Source organism: Oryctolagus cuniculus, chromosome X (genome assembly GCF_964237555.1).
Source record: "Oryctolagus cuniculus chromosome X, mOryCun1.1, whole genome shotgun sequence".
Lineage (NCBI taxonomy): Eukaryota > Metazoa > Chordata > Mammalia > Lagomorpha > Leporidae > Oryctolagus > Oryctolagus cuniculus.
In genome coordinates this window covers 107,748,432-107,769,771 of record NC_091453.1, presented here as the reverse complement: position 1 = coordinate 107,769,771, position 21,340 = coordinate 107,748,432, and the positions used below count along the sequence as shown (strand labels likewise).

The 21,340-nt window shown below is 57.4% G+C and overlaps 1 protein-coding gene across 3 annotated transcripts in view; it reads left to right on the top strand.

Moving 5' to 3' along the window:
• The window catches only part of ELF4 (E74 like ETS transcription factor 4), a 37,300-nt gene extending 21,366 nt beyond the window's left edge, over nucleotides 1-15,934 (top strand). For 2 of the 3 annotated variants that reach the window (XM_051827501.2, XM_002720289.5), the window contains exons 2-9: nucleotides 5,611-5,761; nucleotides 9,120-9,291; nucleotides 9,691-9,783; nucleotides 11,066-11,254; nucleotides 12,114-12,197; nucleotides 12,280-12,472; nucleotides 12,750-13,118; nucleotides 13,751-15,934. In XM_051827501.2, coding sequence (XP_051683461.1) covers nucleotides 5,690-5,761; nucleotides 9,120-9,291; nucleotides 9,691-9,783; nucleotides 11,066-11,254; nucleotides 12,114-12,197; nucleotides 12,280-12,472; nucleotides 12,750-13,118; nucleotides 13,751-14,555 — 1,977 coding nt within the window. In that variant the 5' untranslated portion in view covers nucleotides 5,611-5,689 and the 3' untranslated portion in view covers nucleotides 14,556-15,934. Of the gene's footprint in view, nucleotides 1-5,610; nucleotides 5,762-9,119; nucleotides 9,292-9,690; nucleotides 9,784-11,065; nucleotides 11,255-12,113; nucleotides 12,198-12,279; nucleotides 12,473-12,749; nucleotides 13,119-13,750 lie in introns of those variants that run through there. The other variant, XM_017349785.3, reaches the window with a different exon arrangement.
• The last annotated feature ends 5,406 nt before the right edge of the window (nucleotides 15,935-21,340 follow it).

Here is a 21,340-nt window from a genome sequence, read left to right as displayed (position 1 = left end):
AGCAGCTCCCAGTTCCAGTTGCTTTCCATGCTAAGTTTAAATCCCATGGTCTGATGCGTCTAGATCCTATGCACGTAGCAGCTCCCCCACCTCCTCCCTCTCCCCATGGTCACACCGGTTTCCTCTCTTCCAGAGACTGCACTCCTGTGGCTTATGCCCCTCTCGGCCTTCATTTCATCCCCCAATCTCCATTTCCATTTCTTTTTGAAATTCTAGCTAAAATGTTCATTCTCCAAATGGTTCATTCTCCAAATGCCAGTGATGGCAGGGGGCTGGGAGCTGGGAACACAATCCAAGTCTCCTACGTGGGTGTCAGTGCCCCAAGTACTTGGGCCATCTCCTGCTACCTCGTAGGGCATCCACAAGCAGAACGCTGGAATCGGGTGCAGAGTCAGGACTCGAACTCAGGGCGTCCTAACCGCAAGATAAACGCCCGCCCCAACATTCCCCTTTCTTGCTCTCCCTCTGGGGAAAGATATGCTGAACCCTTACTGAGCGACCACAGCCCCCAAGTCACAAATCAGGACAGGGAATTGAAAAATGCATTGGGGACCTAACAGAGTTTCTGCTACCTTAACTCTGGCCTTTTGCAGCAACCCCTTGAGCGAGGGCGGCTGTGGTTTCACAGAGGAGGAAAGTGGCCTGCATAAACCCCAAGGCAGAATTGGCTCTTCCGGCTGGCAAGCCTGCGCTCTTATGGTCTGCAGGCGCTTCTGGGGCCTCCCCGAGGTAGCAGGCAGCCCATCGCATCGAGGTTCAGGGGCTGCCACGACTTGCCTTTGCCCCGTTTCCCTGCAGCGCATAGCCTCCCGTCATTGGTTTGCTGTCACTCGGCCTCTTCCTTGTCCCTGGAGTCCCGCTGATGAGGTATGATGGCCGCAGGCACCTCTAGGTGGCGCTCTATTGGCTTTTTCCGGGGCGGCTGTAGACATCGGTTCCCCTTGTCAGCTACCCTCCCCCTCCCCTTCCTCCCCTTTTGGGGCGTCTGTAGTGCTCTTCTTGCTACATAACCACAACCCAGAGGGCTGAGGCGGGGTGACAGTGGGGAGGACAGGGGGCTGGGAGCGCCGCAGCAGCCTGCCCCTTCCGTGCAGGGTCCCCAACCAAAGGCCAGGCGCCAGCCCCTTCCCACCCTATGTATGTGCAGGAGCCACTCCCCTCGCGGTCTGGGAGGGCGCCTGGAGCTCGCCATCTGAGCACCTGCTAAGGCTGGATTACACTGTGCCCTCACCCACTCGCAGCATGACAGAAAGCCCAGCGCCCAGAAAGATGGGCGATTTTCTCAGGGTCACACGTCATGTGGGGTGCAGCCGGGAGAGCTGCTCCTCCCTCAGCCTGGGAGGTGGCCTCCGTGGGTAGGCCTTGGGTCCCCTAGAGAAAAAGTAGACAAGTGTCTTTGCCTAGGGCCTGCCATCTCCTGTGGCCCTAATCACCTCTCCCGTGGGATGGATCAAAGGCATGGGGGGGGGGGAGGACAAGGATGGGCGAGGGGGATATCTGGGGATGGCTCTGGCCATGGCTCCCCGTGGGAGTTGTGACAAGCCCTGCGCTGGAATCAGCCAGTGACCCAGGGCCACGGAAGGAAACTGGGTTTCTTATAAATAAGCAGAGAGAAACCCCAACCAACAAAGCTTGCAAAACCCTAGCTGTTCACCCTCCCTCTTCCTGATTTCATTTCGAACGGGGCGGGGGTGGAAAGAAAGGAATAGAGGAGAAGGAGCTGACAACACAGCTGTGGCTGGCCGCTTGCTCAAGGAGGACGAGCTCCCTGGGCCTGGCCGGCCCGAGGCTGAGGGTTTGAATCCTGCGGAAGGAGTGATTCTGCTCTGCCCAGGGTCGCAGGCTGGATCCCTGACCCTTGCTGCTGGCCACGCGATGGGGCTCGGCGCCTTCGCTCGCTGGAGGAGGGGCTGTTTTTAAGTAGAGGGTACAGCTGTTCCTAGGGTAGTTTCCATTTTGTTTGTGGTTGTGGGGGAGGGGTGCGGAGGGAGTGGGAAATGGCATGGAGGAAATTGTCACTTCCTTTCCAGAGAATTCCAGAAAGGTTTTCATGGAGGACGAGGTATTTCAGGAGTGAGAGCTGGCTTCAAGGGGACAAGGAACCCGGTGGCGGGGAGGGGGGAGGAGAAGTGCTTGTTGGGGGCCCGGCCGGCCATCTGGCCCCCATGTTTCCTGGCACGTGGGAAAATGCCACGGGTGTTACTAGCAGTTCTGTGAGAGCCCCTGGCCCAGCTGAACGGGTGTAGATTTACAGTCGCTCCATGGAGACTGTGGATGCAGCATTCACATGGGAGCCACTCGCTGTAAGGGAGGCCCAAGTGGGTGGGCCCGGGACACTGCTCCATGTGTTCGGGCGACAACCCCAGAAAGGGTCTGTACAATGCAGGGGTGGCCCACTTGGGGCGACAGCGGAGCAGCCCAACCACTTCTATATTGCTTTGGTTTGGAAACGCAATCGGCGCCGCAGAGAGCCAGAGGTGTGCATTTGTAGGCTGCGGCGTCCTCCACGGTACCCACTCACTCCTGCACAGCAGCAGCCAGGCGCCCTGCACTCCCACGAAGACTTTGCTTGGAGCCCCAACAGGGCAGGCGCTGGGAGCCAGGGATCCGGCAGGAAGGGAGCGAGCTCTTGCCACCTTGGGAGGCAGATGCGGCTGCAGCCAGCTGGGAGCCGTGCACTGGTGGGGCACGGAGGAGCGAGCGTCCAAGTTACTGCAGGTTCCCAAGGTACCTCGATTCTCTGCACCAAGTGCCTGTAGCCTTAGTGTTCCACTCACCGCCGCTGGGGCAGGGTCCTAGCCAAAGGGCTCTGGGGGACGCTAGAGGGAGGAGCCCACCTCCCCACACTGGTGTGGGCTTCTCCAGCCTCCAGCAGGGCGGGCCTTGGTGGTGGTGGCTTCTTCTTCGGTTTCAGGTTCCTGGGAGAGGGAGGTTATTTTGAGGGACTTGGGGCGGAGAGTGAGTGAACATGCAAATAAGCCTTTCTCTCCACCTCTCACTTTCAAATCCTCAAACATCTAGAAGGGGGAGGGGAAAGCCTTCAGGACTGGAAGGTTCCGTGGTGGGGAGGGAATTTTCTTAGCCTTGGCCAAGAGAGTAGGACAGCTACTTCCTCTCTGACTAGCCCCATGGCCCTGGTGCCAGGTCAGGGGGCAGATCACCAAGGCTGAGCCTTGGTGGCTAGGTACACCCTCTCAACCCCGGGCCTGCCAAACCCAGTCCTGAGCGTAGAGAACCAGGATGAACGCGATGGGACAGTCTTTTATTTCCCCCCTCCCTCCTCCTTCTGTTGATGGCCAAGGGGTCCACCCACTCCCATGCGGTGCCTTTGGCTGCCTCCCCTCCCTCAGCTCCCTAGCAGGGTGGCCCCTAGCAGGCTCACTCTGGGACCCCCCATCCCACCCTGCAGCATAGCCACTTTGAGTTAGCCTTGCCTTGAGCTTAGCGTTCCCCCTCAGGGCGGTACAGGCTGCCTGAGAGGAAGGAGGAACCAAAAATGAGCTTGCAACGTTGCTGCCCACACTGGGATGGCCCTTGGACGCAGTGGCTGTCACGCACATGCCCCCACACTTGGGACTCACGCACCCATCCTTCACACGCACACACACACACACACACACCCCTCCCCTGTTGCACATCCGCAGCAAACACAGACAGAGCCCCTGTGTAAGTGACGGGGACAATGCAGAAGTGTACAGATGTGACCTCGGAGGGGACAACAGGGCGCTCTCAGCCTCGTGGAAGACAGAGAATGCTGACTGAGCACTAGCACCAGCCAATGATTCTCTCATCCGTGCATTCATTCCACAGACACCAATTGTCTGCTACACGCCAGGCGCCGTGCAAGGCGCTATGGCTTCATCAACAGTTGTCCCCATCTACAGGTGGTGGTGAGGGAGGTGTGCAGGCACACACACACACACACACACACACACCCATCCCCACCCCGGGGCACAGAGTACTGGCCAGGAACTTGCACGAATGACATACTCATCTGTGGAGAGAAGCCAAAGAGACACACAGACTTGCAAGGAAGGGCTACCGCGCATTGACCTCGGCGGGAGGGGGCAGACATGGGAGTTTCATATTTAGACAAAATGGGATTAGGTGAAAGTGATCACCTTTCATTTGATTCTACCCGAGAATGTTTCCCCAGGCCCGTGGGAGGGCCAGAGCTGCGGAATGCAGGCCTTGGGGTGCTGAGGCTAAGAGACAGACCGCCCAAGCATAAATGGCCTTGGGAGGCTTCGCGGGCCACAGGAGATGGGGTCACACGCAGGGTCAGCGGGGTGGGGGGTGGGGGAGGAGGGTAGAACCGTGGAACCAGGGCGGGGCCCGTGGAGTCCAGGTGCTTGCTCTCAGGCCTGCTGGGAGTGACTGAGCAGCGCCTCGTGTCTCATTCAGCCAGAGGCAAACTCAGACCTGACAGGAAGAGTGGAGTGGAGCCCTGGGACTTCTCCAGGTTTTTCGGTGGCGTGGGTGGCAAGGTGTGGGAGTGGGGGAGGGGGCAGGGCAAGGCTGGGGCCGGCCCTGTGGGCTAACGGAAAGGAAGTGGGAGAGGCCTAGGTGTCTCCTGGCGGGGCCAGCGGTCATCAGGGAGGTCACCCGTGGGCCCCCTCCCTTTCCTCTCCTTTGCCCCTCTCTCAAGTTCCCCATTTTTTCTGGACCAGGGGAAGGACTGGCCATTCTGAAGGTGGGGCTGTGTGGACCTAGGCTGTCCACAGACACGTACGCACTCAAAGCAGAAGCCCGGAGGTGGAGGGGGGAGGGGGGAGTCAAAGCCTAGGTGCCTGGAAGGCAGAGGAGCCGCACAGGCCTGCTGCAGGGAGGTCAGGTCAGCCAAGAGGGGCACGGGCGGGGCGGGACCCTTGATGAGTCACAGCGCAGCCGCAGGGAACCTGGGTGTGGCGCGCGGCCCGGGTGCCCGCTGGTGGGGACGGCGAGATTGCATGTGGGCTGCAGCAGACAGCCAAGAGTTCCTGGAAAAGGGGCCTGGCAGCGCCGCCGGCCTGGAGGCTGCGGGAAGGTTCCGCGGCCCTTCCCCCCAGGCCGGGGCTCTCCTCACAAGTTCCCAGGGTGACAATTCAGTCTTGAAACTGAAAGCACAGCCGCACCGTGCACACAAACCCACACCCCACACTGAGGCTGCCCGCTCTGGCGGCCCGTGGGGGCGGGGTGCACGCAGGGCACATGGCCCACCCGTCCCTCTGTCTCCAGGCTCTCTGGAGGCGTGGCCCGGCTGGTGATGGGCCACAGTGAGACATGGCCTTCTAATGCACTCTGCCCCTCCCAGCCTATGCCCCCCACACACTCCAAGGCAGGACGAGCACCCTGTCCACCCTACCATCTGCTCCCCCCACCCCCATGGTGCTTTCCCAAGCCTAGGGAATCAGATGTCGCCTGTGGCTGTGTCTCAGGCCTTGGCAGGACACCGCCCCTCGGGTTTGTCAACTGTCCTGGCAGCAGAGGTCAAGGGAGGTGACTTTCTCATTGCCCCATCTCTCCCTTGGTCCCTAGGGTGCTCCTGTGGTTGGCCCGGCCCACAATGCAGCTTTGAGCCTGGCCTAGGCCACCACGCACTGTAGCTGTCTACCCCTCCTATCTTACCAGAGGCTCCGAGGCACCTCAACAGCATCGCTGCACCCAGGGGGCCCTGTGGACCCTGCTGCCAGCTCTGTGACAAGACAGCATGGCTATCACCTTGCAGCCTAGCGACCTGGTCTTCGAGTTTGCAAGCAACGGGATGGATGACATCCACCAGGTATGGCCTCAGAGAGCTGATGCAGGGAAGCAGGCCCTGAGCAAGCACCTAGCATGTTCGGGGCGCTGGGCCTGCTTGCCATCCAGCCTGTGTGCCAGCTAGTCACTCACGGGGCCAGTCAGCGGTCATCAGGCTCCGCCAGGAAATGCAGGACGTGGACTGAACGGCGCAGGTGCTTGCTGACCGCCGTATGTGTTTCCAGCCGCTTCCCTTCACCTCCAGTGTCACAGTGAGAAAGTTGTGGAGCACCCACATGGCAAGAGGGAGCACTGTCCTGGGCCTGCAGGGTGCCAGCCAAGGCCAGCATCTTCAGACTCCAGGTTGATGGGCCCCGCCACTGCCGTCTTTGTGGCCTCAATCTGAGGATTCTGGATAAATGTCCAATAGGATCTTTTGTGGAGGGTGGGTGTGGAAAAATAGGGTGGGATTCTCACGCTCAGGTCCCCGCTACTCCATACCCTGCCTACCTTACCCCCGGAGCTAAGAGGCGGCTAGAATGGATCCACTCTTCCTCCTTCCACAAAATGGAGAAAGAAAAGGCAGGCAGGTCTGGTGGAAGGAAGGAATGGAGGATCAGGAGTCAGGAGCCCTGGACCACTCCTGCCCGCTACCTTGATTTACTGCTACCTTCCCATCTTTGCTTCGAGAAGAGTATCCCTAAAGGCATTCCAGCCTAACTCGGATGCTCTCTGTCCTAAATCCTTGTGAGCATAGAAAACTGACCATCTCTCATGGCCTACCAAAGGCTGCCCCCTAGCGGGCTCTGTGTGCATTGTACTTTCTGTCCAGCTCCTTACCTGAAGTTGCTGGATTTTATTGAACGGCCTTGGGGAGCCTAGCTTGGTGGAAGGCAGCAAATGAGGAGAAGGGAAGAAAAAGCTAACCTGCCATGGGTTCCTATGCTACCTGTCATTTTTAACGTGTTTCTAGTTGGCCTAACACCTGTTTTTTGTTCTTCATAGAAGCTATCCTTACCTCCCAACCTACCCCTGCCCTCAGCAGGCAGCCTCTCCAAGGCTCAAAGCCAAGTATGCCCTCATTTTTAAAAGTTGTTTATTTGTTCGAAAGGCAGAGCGTGAGAGAAAGATCTAGATCTTCCAGCCACTGGTTCACTCCCCAGATAGCCACAATGGCCAGGGCTGGGCCAGGCTGACGTCAGGAGCCCAGAGCTCCATCAGGATCTCCCATGAGGGAGCAGGGGCCTGAGTACTGAGGCCATCCTCTGATGCTTTTCCAGGCACCTCAGCAGGGAGCTGGATCAGAAGCGGAGCAGCTAGGACTCAAACTGGCACTCTGATATGGGGTGCTGGTGTTGCAGCCAGCAGCTTAACTCACTGTGTCACAATGCTGGCCCTTATCTTTAATCTTTAAAAATATTTTGCTTCTACATCTTGTTTTGCTCAAGATTTGTTTATTTGGAGCTGGCGCTGTGGCGTAGTAGGTTAAGCCTCTGCCTGTGGCGCCGGCATCCCACGTGGGAGCTGATTTGTATCTCAGCTGCTCCTCTTCTGATCCAGCTCTGTGTTATGGCCTGGAAAGCAGTGGAGGATGGCCCAAGTGCTTGGCCCCTGCATCTGCGTGGGAGATCAGGAAGAAGCTCCTGGCTCCTGGTTCTTGGCTTTGGATCACTTCAGCTCTGGGCTGTTGTGACCATTTGGGGAGTGAACCAGTGGATGGAAAACCTTTCTCTCTGTCTGTAACTCTACCACTCAAATAAATGAAAATAAATAAAATATTTGTTTATTTGAAAAGGAGAGAGAGAGAAAGAGAGAGAGAGAGAGAGAGAGAGAGAGAGAGAGAGAGAGGTTCCATCCCCATCAACAACCAGGGCTAGACCAGGCTGGAGCCTGGAGCAAAAAAACTCCATCCAGGTCTCCACGTGGGTGCAGAGGACCAAGCACTGGGCCATCTTCTGCTGCCTCCCAGCTGTATTAACAGGGAACTGGATCAGAAACAGAGCAGCCGAGACATGAACGGGCACTCTGATATGGGATGTCGGTGTTGCAAACCGCGGCTTAACCTGCTGGCTGTGCCACAAAGCCACTCTCTCCCCTTTTACTACCTCTTGTTCTGATTTCCTTCTCGCCGGCCTAAGAGAAGGCAATGTCCTCTTCCTTCCAAGGGTAGCTGCCTACCCATGGACTTCATCTGTTCTCTCTTGCCTCTTCTATGACCCCAAACCATCAATTCCCTCTCCCCGCCAACGCCATATCTTTCAGACCTCACAGATCTTACTCCCCAACCCAGAACATCTTTGCAGTCTGGTCAATCCTAAAAGAAGCTCTCCAGTCCCATCTGCCTCCCTTTGCCCTGGCACTTCAAAATACAGGTTGAGCAGCCCTCATCTGGAAATCTGAAATCCTAAACGCTCTGACAATGCACACAAGAAGTTTCAGATTTCAGATTATTGGGTTAGGGATACTCAACTGATAAAGACAACCAAATATTCTAAAATCTTATAAACCTCTCGGGGCAGGCACTGTGTGCAGTGGGTTAAGCCACCGCCTCTAATCCCAGCATCCCATATGGGCTCCGGTTCAAGTCCCGCCTGCTCCACTTCTAATCCATCTCCCTGCTAATGCACCTGGGAAAGCAGTAGAAGATGGCCCAAGTGCTTGGGCCCCTGCACCCCCGTGGGAGACCCAGAATGAGTTTCAGGCTTCTGGATTCAGCCTGGCCCAACTCTGGCCATTGTGTCCATTTGGGAAGTGACCAGAAGATAGAGTATCTTTTTTTTTTTCCTGTTTTTCCTTCTCTGTTGCCCTACCTTCCAAAGAACCAAGTAAATCAGTCTTCGATAATAACAGTAACGCTTGCCCTTGGGGCAAGCATCGTGTTTGTGGATTAAGACATCACCTGTGGCTCCTGTAGCCCATATCAGAGTGCCTGGTTTGAGTCCTGCTACCCTGCTTTCAAGGCAGCCTCATGCCAATGCATCATGGGAGGCAGTGGATGATCATCCACGTTCTTGGGGCCCTGCCACTCACGTGGGAGACCTGGGTGTGGAGTTCCTGGCTCCTGACGTCAGCCTGGCCTGGCCCTGGCTGCTGCAGCCATTTGGGGGAGTGTGCTCTCTCTTCTTCCCCCCCTCCTCACTCACTAGGCCTTTCAAGTAGATGAAAATACATGAAATAAGCATTCCCAAATGCTCACCCTTGGTTAAGTGCAGATGGCACTGAGCTAACTCATCTGTATTCATCAAGAACCCCTCAAAGCCTCCCCCCAGCGAGGATGAGCCCATCACCAAGAACAGCCCTCGAGGGCCCCAAAGATTGGGAATTGCGTAAGGGGCCAGATGCTGGCAGGGAGGGCTTCCTGGAAGGGGCAGGCGGAGCCTCGTGAGCTATCTTCTCCACAGCTGGAAGATCCCTCAGTGTTCCCAGCTGTGATCGTGGAGCAGGTGCCCTACCCCGAGTTACTGCATCTGTACTCAGGACTGGAGCTGGACGACGTTCACAACGGCATCATAACGGATGGGACCTTGTGCATGGCGCAGGATCAGATCCTGGAGGGCAGTTTTTTGCTGGCAGGTCTGTTCCCCGACTGGGCGCAGGTGTGGTGCGGAAAGGGGGTGTGCCTTTAGGGCACACAGCTCACGGCGTCTGTTAGCAACGCCACGTGGAATGGACAAGGTCCCCAGTGAAAGGTAGTGTTGTTCCACCCAGGAGCAAACCATCTCAGAGGAGTCAGGATCTTTCTAGACGGGGTGGGATCAGGAGCGGGTGGAGCGCTCGGGCTGGCAGCGCGCTGGGTCCTTCCCAGGCGTCTCCTATGTCGCTGTGGCTCCTGTCCTTTCCACTGCCTCGGCTCCCAGGCTGCCCTGATTCTAGCTCGCCCTCCCCCTCCCCCTCCCCCTCCCCCTCCACCCCCGCCCTGCGCACTGAGGGAACTGTTCTTTTCTCCCCACATCCCCATGGAACTGGAACCAGATGACAACGAGGCCACTTCCCATACCATGTCAACCGCCGAAGTCTTGCTCAATGTGGAATCTCCCAGCAACGTCCTGGATGAGAAGCAGATCTGTAAGTTTGAACCCTTGTGCCTTAAGGCAACGACAACAAAGATTCCTTTTGAAAATATCAAATCCAAGCTTGCGTGCTCAGGCACGTGCACACACAGGCCTGTATACCCACACCCACCGATACACCAGGGGTCTTCCAAAAATTCATGGAACATGCCGATCGTGGAAAACCGATGCGTGGATTTCAATTGTTTGGTACCAAGAAGAGCTTATCTTTTAATTCCGTTGCCCATGGACTTTCTGAAGCGCTGTCACTCACGTGAACGTAGTTGACTGGCACAGATGAGAAAAAGATGGCCAGGGTGAGTTTTTTCCTTTTAGCTTCCTCCCAGTTTTTTTTTAAAGGATTTATTTATTTGGAAGGCAGAGTTAGAGAGAGGCAGAGGCAGAGAGAGAGAGGTCTTCCATCACTGGTTCACTCCCCAATTGGCCGCAATGGCCGGAGCTGTGCCAATCCGAAGCCAAGAGCCAGGAGCTTCTTCTGGGTCTCCAACATGGGTGCAGGGGCCCAAGCAGTTGGGCCATCTTCTACTGCTTTCCCAGGCCACAGCAGAGAGCTAGATCAGAAGTGCAGCAGCCGGGACTCGAACTGGCACTCTTATGGGATGCTGGCACTGCAGGCAGCGGCTTTACCTGCTATGCCACAGTGCTGCCCCCACTCCGATTTTTAAATTGTGATAAAATCCACATGACACGAAATTGACCACCTTAACCATTTTCCATTGTGCTGTCCGGTGGTCTCACATGCCTTCTCATTGTTCTACAGCCACTGTCGCCACCATCCATCTTCAGGCCTCTTATCATTGTGCAAAACCACGGATGCCTCCCCCACCCCCCCACCCCCCCCACCCTCACCCCCGGTGAAACAGTCCTTCCCCCTAGGAGCCTGCAGTGTACTTTGTGTCTCCAACAACCTTGCTTGTGTGGCTCCCACGCGGAAGCAGAGTGCCACGAGTCCTTGTCTCCGGGGGCCTGGATTCCTCCAGGGCGCCCCGTGTCCGTGCACATCCCAGCTGGGCCCCCTCTGCGCCCTTGCTGGGCTCCCAGAGGACTAAAGACGGCAGCCCGGGATGGAATTAGACAAGGACCAGGCTTTGATGTCTAAGGCGTGGCTGAATCCGGGTGGCCCTATAACCCTGGATGCCACCTGCAGGTGCTGCCTCGCCTTCCCAGGTGTAGCCTGTGTCTGGGGCTGCAGGGATCAGCAGCCGGGCCCTCCCGCGGAGCCTGCGTTGCGGCTGCGCACTGAGCCCCCCCACCGCCACAGCTGTTTCTTCTCGCAGTCAGCACCTCCGAAGTGCTCCCAGACGCAGAGCCTGCTCCAGCTGCTCCTCTGCCCAACTACCTGTTTCCTGCCTCTGAGCCTGATACCCACCACGGAGTGGGTGACACTAGTGACCAGGAGGGACTCTCGCTGGACAAGCTCCCCAGAGATGAAAGTGCCAAGAAGACTGGGAAATCAAAGAAGAGAAGTAAGGGCGGAGTGTGTGTGTGTGTGTGTGTGTGTGTGTGCACGCGCGCGCACGCGTACACAGGCATGTCTTCAATGGGGTAGGTGGCAGGGGCCAGGGGCCTGAGGCTCACAACGCACTAAGACAGCTTTCTGGTGTGGCAGGCATGGACGGAAATAGCCTGCCATTGCCCACGTACTCCTGTCTGCCTTGTGTCTACAGAAAGTTCCAGAAAGGTCCCGGATGAGCGGAATCTTTTTTTTTTTTTTAAGATTTATTTATTTATTTTATTTGAGAGCTAGAGTTACAGACATTGAGAGGGAGAGGGAGAGAGAGAGAGAGAGAGAGGTCTTCCATCAGCTGGTTCACCCTCCAGATGGCCACAATGGCCGGAGCTGCTCCGATGCAAAGCCAGGAGCCAGGAGCTTCTTCTGGGCCTCTCTCATGGGTGAAGGGGCCCAAGGAGTTGGACCATCCTCCACTGCTATCGCAGGCCATAGCAGAGAGCTGGATCAGAAGAGGAGCAGCTGGGACTAGAACCAGCGCCCAAATGGGACGTGGGCGCCCCAAGCCAGGGTTTTAACCTGCTGCGCCACAGTGCCGGCCACCTCAGCAGAATCTTAAGCTGCACGTTCTGATGGCAAGCTTGGCCCTCTAGCCAGTTTCTGGCCCTCTGGGGCCTGCACACGGACAAAGCATGCTGTGTGCTTTATCAAATGGGGCGGGGAGGGCTGGGGCTGGAGGCAATGACTTCGGTCCTCCTGGGCGGCCCTTGTGCGTGCTGCCCTGGGCCTGCTCCAGGGCCCTCTGGCACAGGAGTCTGTCCTCACGTGGTCACCTCAGCCCCAGCCTCATCCTGCTCTCCTGCCTCTCCTCCCAGTCCGGAAGACAAAGGGCAACCGAAGTACCTCTCCGGTCACCGACCCCAGCGTCCCCATCCGCAAGAAATCAAAGGATGGCAAAGGTAGGGCAGGGAGCCAAGTGAGGTGGGCAGGGTGTGCCCGGGGCTGCCCCTGACGCCCTGCCCCCCAACCGGTCCTCTGCAGGCAGCAGCGTCTACCTGTGGGAGTTCCTGCTGGCGCTTTTGCAAGACAGAAACACCTGTCCCAAGTACATCAAGTGGACCCAGCGGGAGAAAGGCATCTTTAAGCTGGTGGACTCCAAAGCTGTGTCCAAACTGTGGGGGAAGCAGAAAAACAAGCCGGACATGAACTACGAGACGATGGGGCGGGCACTGAGGTAAGGCGCGCTCCCCCAAGCCCCGCCCCCCCAGGAACCGCCCCCTCTTCCTCTTGTACCTCTGTCCTCATCTCTCCTGTGTCTTTAGTAGAAGAAAAGCGTGGGACCCTGTCCCTAAGAAGCGGTTTCTCTACCTTCTACCCAGCCAGCTTCAACCTCAGGCTGGCCCTGTCCTGGAGGGCAGAGGGTGGGCAAGACAGAGAGGAAAGCCCCCCCCCCCCCCCCCGTGACTCAGGCCCTGGCAGCTGAAGCCCCTCTCCCTGCTCCTGGTGCTCAGATATTACTACCAGAGAGGCATCCTGGCCAAAGTGGAAGGGCAGAGGCTGGTGTACCAGTTTAAGGAGATGCCCAAGGATCTGGTGGTGATCGAGGACGAGGAAGAGAGGAGTGAGGCCGCAGCAGCGCCCCCTCCGGCCTCGGCGTCCTGCGCCAGCACAGCCCGCCGGGTCAGCTCCAGGGTCTCGGCCAGGGCCGCCCCCCATGGCAAGGCCACTTCTTCTTGGGAGAAGCCGAAGATTCAGAACGTTGGCCTGCAGCCATCTTCGAGCCTGGAACTCGGACTGTCTGTCGGTGAAGAGATCCCCACTACCTCCACCCTCCTCGTGTCTGTGCCGGAGAACCAGGCCAAGCTCACCATAGCCAGCAGGTGAGGGCGCCAAGGCCGCTGCAAGCCTGCCGCCGTGGGTCTCTTGGGGACTTCTCCGGAGGCAGGAGACGGGGGTAGGGCGGAACAGAAGTCTCCACTTGAGGGCTTCCTAGCACTGTGTGCTGGTGTCTCTAGGTCTCAGGTTCTCCTTCCTTTTCTTATGATTTATTATTTATATGAAAGAGTTACACAGAGGAGGAGAGAGAGGTCTTCCATCAGCTAGTTCACTCCCAAATTGGCCATAATGGCTGGAGCTGCACCGATCCAAAGCCAGGAGCCAGGAGCTTCCTCCGGGTCTCCCACGCAGGTGCAAGGGCCCAAGGACTTGGGCCATCTTCTACTGCTTTCCCAGGCCATGGCAGAGAGCTGGATCAGAAGTGGAGCAGCCGGGACTTGAACCGGCGCCCATATGAGATGCCAGCACTGCAGGCGGCAGCTTTACCTGCTACGCCACAGCGCTGGCCCCTGAGATTCTTCTTATCCAATCTGTGCACTGTTTCAGCGAATCTGATGCCATGCCACATGCACCTTGCAATGCTAAGTACTCACCGAACGCTAAAAAGCAAACACGGGCAGCTCTGCTCCCCGCCTGCCCTCCACCTGACGCGACTCCGTTTTCTGTTTCTTCTCAGTTCTTCTTCAGTGCCAAGCAACATCCACCTAGGAGTGGCCCCTGTGGGGTCGGCCTCGGCCTTGACCCTGCAAACCATCCCGCTGACCACAGTGCTGAGCAACGGGCCTCCTGCCAGTACTACTGCCTCCACTCAGCTCGTCCTCCAGAGCGTTCCTCCTGCCTCCACGTTCAAGGACACCTTCACCCTGCAGGCCTCTTTCCCCCTGAATGCCACTTTCCAGGAGAACCAGGTGGCGGCACCAGGGACGCCGCTGATTCTCAGCGGGCTGCCCCAGCTCCTGGCCGGGGCCAACCGTCCCGCCAACCTGGCACCCCCCTCGACCTCAGGTGCTAGCTCAGCAGGGCCCAGCCCCCAGCCCCCCGGGACTGTCATCGCTGCCTTCATCAGGACTTCCGGTGCCACAGCAGTCCCTGGGGTCAAGGACGGGCCGCTGAGGTCCTCCTCATACGTGCAGGGCGCGGTGACCGGGGCCCCCATGGAGGGGCTGCTGGTCCCGGAAGAGACCCTGAGGGAGCTCCTGAGAGATCAAGCTCATCTTCAGCCACTTCCAACCCAGGCGGGCTCAAGGGCTTCCCACAACCCAAGCCTTCTGGGGAGCCAGACTTTCTCTCCTCCCAGCCGCCCCTCTGTTGGGCTGACCCCGGTGGCTGAACTTGAGCTCGCCTCAGGCTCAGGGTCCGTCTTTATGGCTGAGCCTAGTGTGACCGCATCTGGGAACCTGCTGACCAGATCCCCAACTCCGGTCCCCTTCTCGCCATTCAACCCCACCTCCCTCATTAAGATGGAGTCCCGTGACATATAAAGCGAGGGGTCAGGAGAGGCGTGGTCCAGCAGCACCGTGGGATGGGCTGACTTTAGTAGCACACCTGCCCTTACATTTCAGTAGGATTCAATCCACCCGGCCCCAGCCCCCTAGCCCTGCCTGGTTATCCCGGTGGCCAAGCTGTGCCCAGTTGGAGCATCCCTGGCGTCAGACCATGGCATTCAAGAGCACTAGGGGGCATGTTCTTGGCAGGAAAATGGGCTGCCTTAGTGATGGTAGGAAAAAAAAAAACCCTGCTCCAGGGAGCTTGTGGTCAGGGATGGGACACAGGTATTCTGAGCCCTTCCGTCTGGCTGCATCTCTCGTCTGTATTCCCTACGCAGGGAATGCACCCCATATGTGAATCCCTCTGGATGTTTTTGTGTGCACTTACCTTGTGGGTTTGTATCTTAGTTTTTGGGGGGAGAGGACAGGGGCATAGCCGTGAGCTCTTGGCTTCAGGGGTGTGTGTGAATGTGTGTGGGTATGTGGTGTGTGTCCCTCCGTGGGCCAGCCACAGAGACGGGGACTTGTGTGTTAAGGGAAAGCATTCTCGAATTTACGTTATGTAAGCCAAGATGCAGGCACTCTGAGACTAGGCGCTGGACAACGGATGTCACAGAGCTGGTCCAGGATAAAGGGAGCCTCAGGCTGTGTGCCCCGGGGAGGATGCACTCCTAGGGGGTGCTAGGGCTGAGTGAGATGAAACCACCTAGGGAGGAAGACAGCTTAGCCTTAGGAACCCACTGCACAGGCCAGACCGAGGCACTCTGTGTCTTTGCCTCACGGCCCACCACTGTCACCGGCCCGGCAGGTGCAGCCTTGGTCACCCCCGAGTGCCCCTCCAGAATCAGAGCCAGCCAGACAGTCCCTGGTCAGGGCTGATCTTTTCCACCTGTCAGACGCCACTGGGGCTAGCCAGGCGGTGACCTCACTTATGCCTAGTCCCTGCTGCTCACCGGGGAGGTTTGCCACCTGCTCCCGTGCTGGCTGGAGTCGGCCTTAGGTGGCCCGTTGCCCTTCATCTCCCTTCTCTGAATTGGCTTGCCACTTTCCTGCCACGTTTAGGGGCGAGGCCGAGGAATGTCTGCCTCCCAGACAGCTGTGCGCCAGTGAATTTGGTGAATGTGAATCAGTGCCTCAGGACCGTTGCTATGTCCTTGGTACAAAACCATCCACCTGACCTAACTACCTCCCCTGGCTGTTCCTTCCCCCCCACCCCGGTGGCTGTCAAGCCAAGTATCATTCTCCCCCACCCTCTTCTGCCCTCTCCTCTCCGGGGAGGGAAGCATATGTGGTTGTGCAAGTGCACTTACTACACGTTTTCAGCAGTTGGCATTAAAGTGCCTTTTTCTAATAAAATGAGTTTCTGATGACAATTTCCTGATCATTCCAAGTAAGCATCTCCAGAAAGGGTCTTGCAAAATATATGGCACAAAGGCACTGTGCGGGTTAGGGGTGGGCCTGCCCCTCCCCCAACTCCATGGTTACTTAGCCTCAGAAGGTGCTCCAGAGTCCCCGGGGGAAATCAAGACTCATCTTCATGGTCCTCGGCCTCTGGGAAGAGCCCCCACTAGCTGGGCCCCCTCCCCACTTCCCACATTGCCCTTTGTCCATGCCTAAATGGGCTCCTCATTGACCACTTCCAGTGTGGGGGGTTCTCAAGGGTCTCCCCATTCTTAACAGCTCAGGCTTTTGGGGATACATGTGAACTCTGCAGCCCTAGGCTCTACTCTCCTGCTAAGCTCCTGTCTCACCTGTCCAGTGGTCGGCTGGACATTTCCACCTGGATACCTGTCGGGCCCCTTAAAGATAGCCCCTCCGCCCACAATAGATTTTTTACATTCTTCACACACAAGCACACACACACACAAAACCTTTCCAACAAAACAAAAGGCCATCGTGACTTGCCTAGTTCTGTTAATGATGCCAGCATTGTCCAAGCCTAGGCTTGAAATTCCAGAGCTATTTGATGGCTACCTTCACTTTACTTGTGTCTGTTCTCCTCCCACCACCATCCCCCACACACCATGTCCCCAAGTCCAATACGCTTGGCAACATCTCGAAAAGTCCCCATTTCCAGAGCCTCCAGCCTGGCCCAAACTAGCCACAGCTTCCCCCTTCCTCAGCCACGCCACGGGCCCCCAGTGTAAGCTCTTACCCGTCCTATCTGCCAGGACACCAATTCTGTCCCTCCTTGGTCAAAAAGCTGCTAGTGACCGCAGGCCTACAGGCAGGGGTGAGGCTCAAAATATGCTGTCTGGCATTAACCCTCCACTTGCTCAGGTCATGAGGTAGTGCAGGGGTGTTGGGGCTGGGCAAGCCCTTGCAGGGCTGTGGGCAGTAGTTCCAGAAGTATTTAAGGTTAGCATCAACTCTGCCTTCAGACAAAGCCCAAGTCCTCGGCCTGCCATCAAGGCCCTCCCCGTTGGGGCTCACCTGACTTCCTTCCTCACTCCCATCATGCTGTTCCAAACCGATGGCCCTGCTGGTCACTGAGCACGCCTCTGCTCCATGTTCCATACCTCTGCACTCACTGTACTTGGCTCTGGCTAACTAGAATGTTCTTTGCACCTTGCTCAAACCCACTGCACTGTCCATGCTTCCAGACTCAACTTGTGGAAGCTACCTCCCCACGCCAGCCTATTGTTCAGTGAGTTATTTCAACTCTTGGCGTGAGCCTAAACAGCCTGTGACGTCTTGATTATAAGCACAAAGTTACTTAAACGCTCAGAGACCTGTGCTTAGTCCCTCCAGTTAGTGTATCACCTCTGTAGGCATGGGGACTGCAGCACCCTAGAACAGGGCACACGATGGAGCAGGTAGCGTCAGTGCACAGCTACTGCTTGGGCTGGTGGGAGTTGGGCACCAAACTTTGAGGCAGGTGACCTCTGAACTCCCCAGCACAGGCGCTCCACTGCCTAGGGCAGTGTTCCTGGGCTCAGAGCCCTCACGGTCCCCTCACTCTCATCCCCCACCTTAGCACGCAAGACTTGTGCCTGTCAAGAAGCTTCCAGGTCCAGATTCTTTCCTAATCAAAGTGCTGAAGTAGCTAATCTGAACAGCTATCACCTATGCTGACGTAGGTATGGGAGTGGGCCAGAGGGGCGCCTCCGGGAACAGGTGCATCTTAACCAGGGTCCTGCAGCAACAAGTCGGCTTTTGCAATCGTTCAAGAGAGTCAACAGTTGAGCCCTCCCTCGAGGGTAATTCCTGCGTGATTTGAGGGCTGTGTGTTAGCCACTAGTGTATCCCCAGAGCCTAGCGCAGTGCCTGGCACACAGTAGGTGCTCAATAAATGTATCTTGAAAAAACAAGCAAATCCAGATTCTAATTACAGGGCCCTCTGCCTGTAATTACCATGGCAGGTGAGTGGAGACGGAGCAGGACAGTCCCAGCCAGGGAGCTCTCTTAGCTTTTTCACTGCTGGCAGCTACCTCCTTTGCCTGTCTCTATAGTCATCCCCGAGACAACAGGGAGCATAAGGAGCCCAGGGCTGCTTCCCGTTGTGCCTCGCTGCCACCAGGGGCCACAGGGACTCCTCAACTCCTGCTCGTTGGCACACTGCGTACTTCCAGGAACTGCTACAGCACCATTGCCTCATCTCTGGGTGGTACTAAGTGGTGGAAATGTAAGCTCCGGTGGGTGCGGCGAGACAAGAAATTTTTCTGAAGGTCACAAGTCTTCCTGCACCCCCCGCACGTAATTTAAACGAGGCACTTGCTCGGGCTTCAAAGCCCCTGCAGTTGGGGAGAGCGAGCCCACCCGGTTCCAGGTGGTCGCAGCCGCCCAGAGCCGCGGCCCTGGTACGCCGGACGTACCAGCGCCGGCTTCCAGTAGGTGGCGCTGTTGAGCCGGTGAGGGTGCGCGCGGGAAGCCCCGCGGAGCCCGGGAAGGGAGAGGCGGCCGGGGCGGGGCCTGCCGCTCCGGACGGTGGCCGCTGCGACCAGGAGCGCGGCCAGCCTCGTCCCATCCCTCACCCATGTCCCTCCTTCCCCAGCTGTCCCTGGTGGCTCCAGGTACCACCGACACCCTCCGTAACTCAGGAACTTCGAACTTTTCCCTGCCCCCCTCCACTTCCCAGGGGGTATTTACCAAGCCACTGAATGCCCTCTCCCGATTGGCCAGTCGCGCTTTGGCTCCACCCCCGGAGGGCCCCTCCCCCAGCCGCGCGGACCAGCAGGTGAGCACGCGGCGGGGTAGGCCTGCAGCGTGGGCCGCGCGAGTGAGCCCCAGGCCCCGGCCGCCGTCCCTGTTGGCCCACTCCCCACCCCGGCCTGCCCTTAGCTACTTTCACGCGCCGCTGCCTTTTGCCTTGAAATCGGAGAGTGATGGAGGCGTCCGTGAATCCCGTTTGCCAGCGGACGGCCCTGACTCCAGAGGGCGGGCGTCCGCACCCAGCGGCCTGACGCTGCGACTGGCCAGCTCCCGGCGGGATGCGGGATGGAAATCCGAGCTCCGGGGAACACCTGGAGCCCCAGCCCCACCGGCCAGAAAGACCCCCCAGGGCCAAGCCCTTAAGGCCTCCGGTAGCAGCTAAGCAGGATGCTCTTGGGGTGGACCCCATCCCTAACACACGCACGCGTGCACACACACCCCTCTTACCGAAGGCGGGACACAATAAAATACCCAACGGGCTTCCGGGTTAAAGGGGCAGGAGTTCACTGCCCAATTCTCTCTCACTCTCCCCCACATCAAATAGGGATGCCGTCACTGTCCATTCTCTGGGACTATGGTGTCGCTCCCCCTCTTCATGGAGGAACGACACCAAACCCTGCCTAGGCTTCATATCCGAGTCACGGCACCATTATGTCGCTCCCCCTCTTCGTGGAGGAGCAACACAGGACCCTGCGCTGTTCTTTCGTCTGCTCGGCCCTCCCCGGGTTTGCTGCTGGTTCTTCCCGGGTTGGCTACTATCCCTTCCACCTCCGTGGAAGGGCAGTTCCCCCTGGCCGCATTCCCCACTTCCGCAGGGGAGCGGCACACCGCCAGCCGGTTCTCTCGGGGGCTGCACGGGTTCCCTTAGATGTTCCCCATAGATGTTCCCGGTGCATGCCGTTTCTCTCCTCCTTTATAGTCCTCCTCCGCCAATCCCAACTCGGCTGCCCACACGCCGAGTACGCTGCTCTCCAATCAGGAGCAAGTCCTACAGTTTATTGGTTGAACTGAAGGCAGCTGGGTAGAAGCTGTTTTCTCCTCTCCCAGCGCCATATTGTAGGAGAGCAGATGCATAGAATAAGTCTTAATTCCAGTAACAGTCTAGTCCGAGCTGCTCCCCACAGAGGAGAGCAGATGCATAGAATAAGTCTTAATTCCAGTAACTTAGTCTAGTCCGAGCTGCTCCCCACACTATGGAGACTTGAACAGGGCGTTTCTACCCCAGAGAGGAACAGCCCTGGTAAGACCATCATCAGCAACACGCTTGTGACCTTGGCAATAACATCGGCTCAACAGCCACGCTTCATCCTCCGCCTGATTCTCCTCGGGCCGTGCGGTGCTCACTTGGGCCCTGTTTGCCAGATGGAGCAATAGAGGCTTGGAAAGATTTACTTGTCACCCACGGCCAGCCAGCTCCCTCCCCTACACATTAAGATTTAGATCATTCTAGTAAGAGGCCACTGAAGGTCCTCACTAGGTTTCCTCACAGCCCACGCACCACCGGCATCCATGGCACAATGGCAGTGGGGCTCCAAGTGAGGTGCAACTGGAAAGCAACAAAACTCCCACCCCAGAGCCCGTGGCCTTGGGCTCTCTTTGGTATTCTGGGTCTAGTTGGACCCTTACTCTCGCCGCGTGGCTTTGATGACCTCTGCTCGGCTGACTTCTGCGCTGCAGGAGCCAAGCAGGATCCATCTGTCGCCATCAGGAGCACTACGGGGTAGTTTGGGAAGCTGAGAAAGGCAGGTATTGGGGAAGGGCCTTGGCATCAGAGAGCGGGCAGAATGGCCATGAGGAAACTTAATGCTGGGGCTCAAACACGAGGCAGCCCCTACACATGGGCACGAAGACCTGTGCTCAGGGCCGCTTCCCAAGCTCGAGCAAATCCCGCAGCTCCGCACTGCCTTCTGCATGCAGCTCAGGCCCCTTGGTCTACTCCCACAGCGCTCTTCGGGCACTTTGAGCCACAGTGAAAGGCCCCAAGAATCTGTCTGAAAAGCGAACCAGGAGGGAAGGGAAGTGGTTTCCTTAAGGAGAATGATTCTCCAAGGCCACCAAAACTGAGGGCCCCTCCCTCCAATTCTACTGCTCCTAAGGCAGACAGGGAATGTTTGCACGCACGCATGCACGCACACACACACACACCACACATACAGCAATGCAATGTTGAGTCAGATACTCCATCTCCTCTACCAGCCCAGCCCCAGGATCTGCCCCTGCATTTCATTTCCCTCCCAGATTGTGACTCAGTGGAGCCAAATGTTCGCTAGCCACTCCACCCTGCATCCCTTCGTCCCCCCGCTCCCCCGGGGACCTGAACTGCAGAACAGGGTCCTGGGTGGCCCCGTTTGGGGAACTGGCATCCCCAGCTTCCTCAGAGCCACAACCAGGGCAAGAGCTTTTCAAAAAGAGAGACGGCAGACAGAAGCCCTGACACAGGTTTTTTCAGTATGCAAGTGTTTTTGACTCCACAACCATTTGCTTCAAATGAAACAAAACGGGCAGCCAGAAATCACACCCAAATGCAAAATGAAAAAAAAAAAAAGGTAAAGGCAAACATACAACATAAACCACACAATACTGGCAACCTCAACAAAATCAAAAATTAAAATTCAAAACCCCTCAAC